The sequence below is a fragment of the Melanostigma gelatinosum genome, assembly GCF_949748355.1.
Source record: "Melanostigma gelatinosum genome assembly, chromosome: 10".
NCBI lineage: Eukaryota > Metazoa > Chordata > Actinopteri > Perciformes > Zoarcidae > Melanostigma > Melanostigma gelatinosum.
In genome coordinates this window covers 26,607,469-26,611,167 of record NC_136643.1, presented here as the reverse complement: position 1 = coordinate 26,611,167, position 3,699 = coordinate 26,607,469, and the positions used below count along the sequence as shown (strand labels likewise).

The window sequence follows — 3,699 nt, the reverse complement described above, 5'->3', positions numbered from 1 at the left end:
TGCTCCGTGTTCACAGACTTTAAAGTTTATTATTCATTTAATATTTATTACACGTAATCATTTCTGCTTTAAAGGTGATTCTGACTAACGAGACAACAGACTCCTGATTGGTGGTGAACCCGCCTCTTTTATTACGTCACATGTTACATCGACAAAAAAAATACACAAACACAAAAAAATGACCAATGACCTCATGAGAACAATACATTTATGAATCATTTACACGATCACAGGATCATATCTGCAGTTCATTTTTTTGGAAATGTTAGAAAAACACCTTAAAGCTAAAAACATAAATTAGAAGCTGGTCTGCAAAAACAACAAATATGATATGTAGTTAAAGAGCACGTGTATTTATGATTATTGTAATAAAACAGTGGATATAATTGGAGCTTTATGAATAGAAACATAAACTTGTTTTTAGTATCACACATATTTGGGAAATATTCAGTGAATATTTAGTAAATATTTAGTAAATATTCAGTAAATATTCAGTGAATATATGAATATTTACTGAATATTTATATTTACTAAATATTCAGTGAATATTCAGTAAATATTCAGTGAATATTCACTGAATATTCAGTACATATTTAGTAAATATTCAGTGGCGGTTCAAACAACTTAGTTACCATCTGATCATTGAAGCACAAACAACATAATCACAAATACAAAATAATAAAATAAATCATATTTTCTCTTCACAGCAGCGATTCGTGTCGTATTTCTCTTCTTGATTTCAGTGCAATGACATAAAAAAAACACAAACGTTAAATGTTCATTAGTTTCCTCTCGTGTGAGCACTCTGAATAATGACTCATCTCATGACACACGAGGACCAGCATGCACTCTGATTGGTTCATAAACACACTGTGTGTTCTGACATCATCAGTGATGACGTCACCTCTTTGTGACATCACTCTGTAGTTTTCTGTGAACTGAGAGAAATAAATCTTTTTCCAAAGCTCTGAGGTTCAGTCGCTCGCTAGATATAAAGACACATTGTAACCGTTTCGAAGGACGTTACTGGCACCGGAACGGGATCGAACTGGTTCCGGACCGGGATCGAACTGGTTCCGGACCGGGATCGAACTGGTTCCGGACCGGGATGTTACTGGTACCAGTTCTCTTGACCAGAACACAGTGAAGACGAAGCGAATGCACCGGAAAACCGGGATAGAACCGGCGACTGATTCAGTCCAACGTCAGCATTTAAAGAGACAGTAGTGAAGCTAGAAGTGGGGTTGTATGTTGTACTTGTACACAATCAGTGTACTACCAGACTCCATTCATAAAAACAGTGATTGAACCTCTCAGAACTCAGGAGCTGCTGCTCTACTGCTGAAGCTTAGTGAATCTAAAGGAACTCTTTAAAACACTGAAGTCTCAACAACACGGACACAGTGAGAGACGGAGCAGCAGCCCCTGTGCTCCGAGAGGTTGAACCTGTTCATAAGGAGTCTGGTGTGTTTGGAGAGATCAGAGAGAACAGCTTCAGTTCCTCATCATGAAGGTAAAGAGGTGAAACATTATAAATAGAACGTTCACTTAAACTGGTATAGATTCTTGTAGGAGTCTTAAATACGTCCACATCAGAACATTACTGCAGTAAAACACTGACTGTGTAGAAGTACAACATACAAACATCACATCTGTCTCTGTGAAGAGCTGCAGACTTTAATAAGCTCATGAGCACCATCTACAGGACAGACCTGCATTTAACTGAAGGTTTACGTTTTAAACCCTAATGAACCTCGTGTCTCTGAGTGGTTTTATAGAGGGGGGGGGGGGGGAGACAACAGAGGCACAGAGAGCACTGCTGCAGTCCCCGTCTACACCTGAAGGGGGTGCCGGACTGCAGCCGGATGAAGGTGATCGAGTGGAGAGCAGAAAGAAACGCTTCACTTCTTGTTTCTAGGAGGAAGCAGAAAGAAACGCTTCACATCCTGTTTCTAGGAGGAAGCAGAAAGAAACGCTTCACTTCCTGTTTCCAGGAGGAAGCAGAAAGAAACGCTTCACTTCCTGTTTCCAGGAGGAAGCAGAAAGAAACGCTTCACTTCCTGTTTCCAGGAGGAAGCCGGCAGGAATGCGTGAAAATGAAGTAAATTAAGGATTCAACTCCTCAACTTAAACTCTGAAGAGAATCCACCTGTCACTCAAACACCCACCGGTCTGTGGACTGGTGTCAACAGAGACCTGTCCTGCTTCAGAGTCCTGTAGAGTCCCGCAGAGTCCCACAGAGTCCTGTAGAGCCCCACAGAGTCCTACAGAGTCCTGTAGAGCCCCACAGAGTCCTGTAGAGTCCAGCAGAGTCCTCACTGATGAGCAGCTGGTAAATAAGATCCAGATGATGTGGATATCGATGGATGAGCCTCTCTCTCTCTCTCTCTCCCTCGCTCTCTCTCAGACCGCCTCCCTGACACGTCCCAGTCTTTGGTGAACTCAGGACACCACAGGACTCATGTCCCACAGCTGTGGACAGACAGGAGACACATTTCTGCTGATTCATGAGATGAGTAATGAAAAAGATCTACGTCTGTAGAATTGAAATATGGTTTGTTTTTGGATCTGACGCTTGTAACGACGTCACCAACACGTCTTATCTGAGAATACGACAGACAATACTACAGTTAAATACAGTTAAATACTACAGACAATACTACAGTTAAATACAGTTAAATACTACAGACAATACTACAGTTAAATACGACAGACAATACTACAGTTAAATACAGTTAAATACTACAGACAATACTACAGTTAAATACAGTTAAATACTACAGACAATACTACAGTTAAATACAGTTAAATACTACAGACAATACTACAGTTAAATACAGTTAAATACTACAGACTATACTACAGTTAAATACAGTTAAATACGACAGACTATACTACAGTTAAATACAGTTAAATACAACAGACTATACTACAGTTAAATACAACAGACAATACTACAGTTAAATACAGTTAAATACTAGATATAATACAGTTAAATACTAGATGTAATGCTAGATGTAACGCTAGATGTAATGCTAGATGTAATGCTAGATGTAGTGCTAGATGGAATGCTAGATGTAATGCCAGATGTAATGCCCGATGTAATGCCAGATGTAATGCTAGATGTAGTGCTAGATGGAATGCTAGATGTAATGCTAGATGTAGTGCTAGATGTAATGCTCTATGTAATGCTAGATGTAGTGCTAGATGTAATGCTAGATGTAATGCTACATGGAATGCTAGATGTAATGCTAGATGTAGTGCTAGATGTAATGCTAGATGTAATGCTAGATGTAATGCTAGATGTAGTGCTAGATGTAATGCTAGATGTAATGCTAGATGTAATGCTCGATGTAATGCTCGATGTAGTGCTAGATGTAGTGCTAGATGTAATGCTAGATGTAATGCTAGATGGAATGCTCGATGTAATGCTAGATGTAATGCTAGATGTAGTGCTAGATGTAATGCTAGATGTAATGCTAGATGTAGTGCTAGATGTAATGCTAGATGTAATGCTACATGGAATGCTAGATGTAATGCTAGATGTAATGCTAGCTGTAGTGCTAGATGTAATGCTAGATGTAATGCTAGATGGAATGCTCGATGTAATGCTAGATGTAATGCTAGATGTAATGCTAGATGTAATGCTAGATGTAATGCTAGATGTAATGCTAGATGTAATGCTAGATGTAGTGCTAG

General features: G+C 39.2%; 1 protein-coding gene across 1 annotated transcript in view; it reads right to left on the bottom strand.

The window, feature by feature from the left end:
* Positions 1–212: 212 nt before the first annotated feature.
* Positions 213–3,699, bottom strand: part of wdfy2 (WD repeat and FYVE domain containing 2) — a gene marked incomplete at its 5' end in the record, with an annotated part of 15,850 nt that continues 12,363 nt past the window's right edge. Inside the window, one exon of the mRNA XM_079276965.1 lies at positions 213–2,472. Coding sequence (XP_079133091.1) covers positions 2,443–2,472 — 30 coding nt within the window. The 3' untranslated portion in view covers positions 213–2,442. The remainder of the gene's footprint in view (positions 2,473–3,699) is intronic.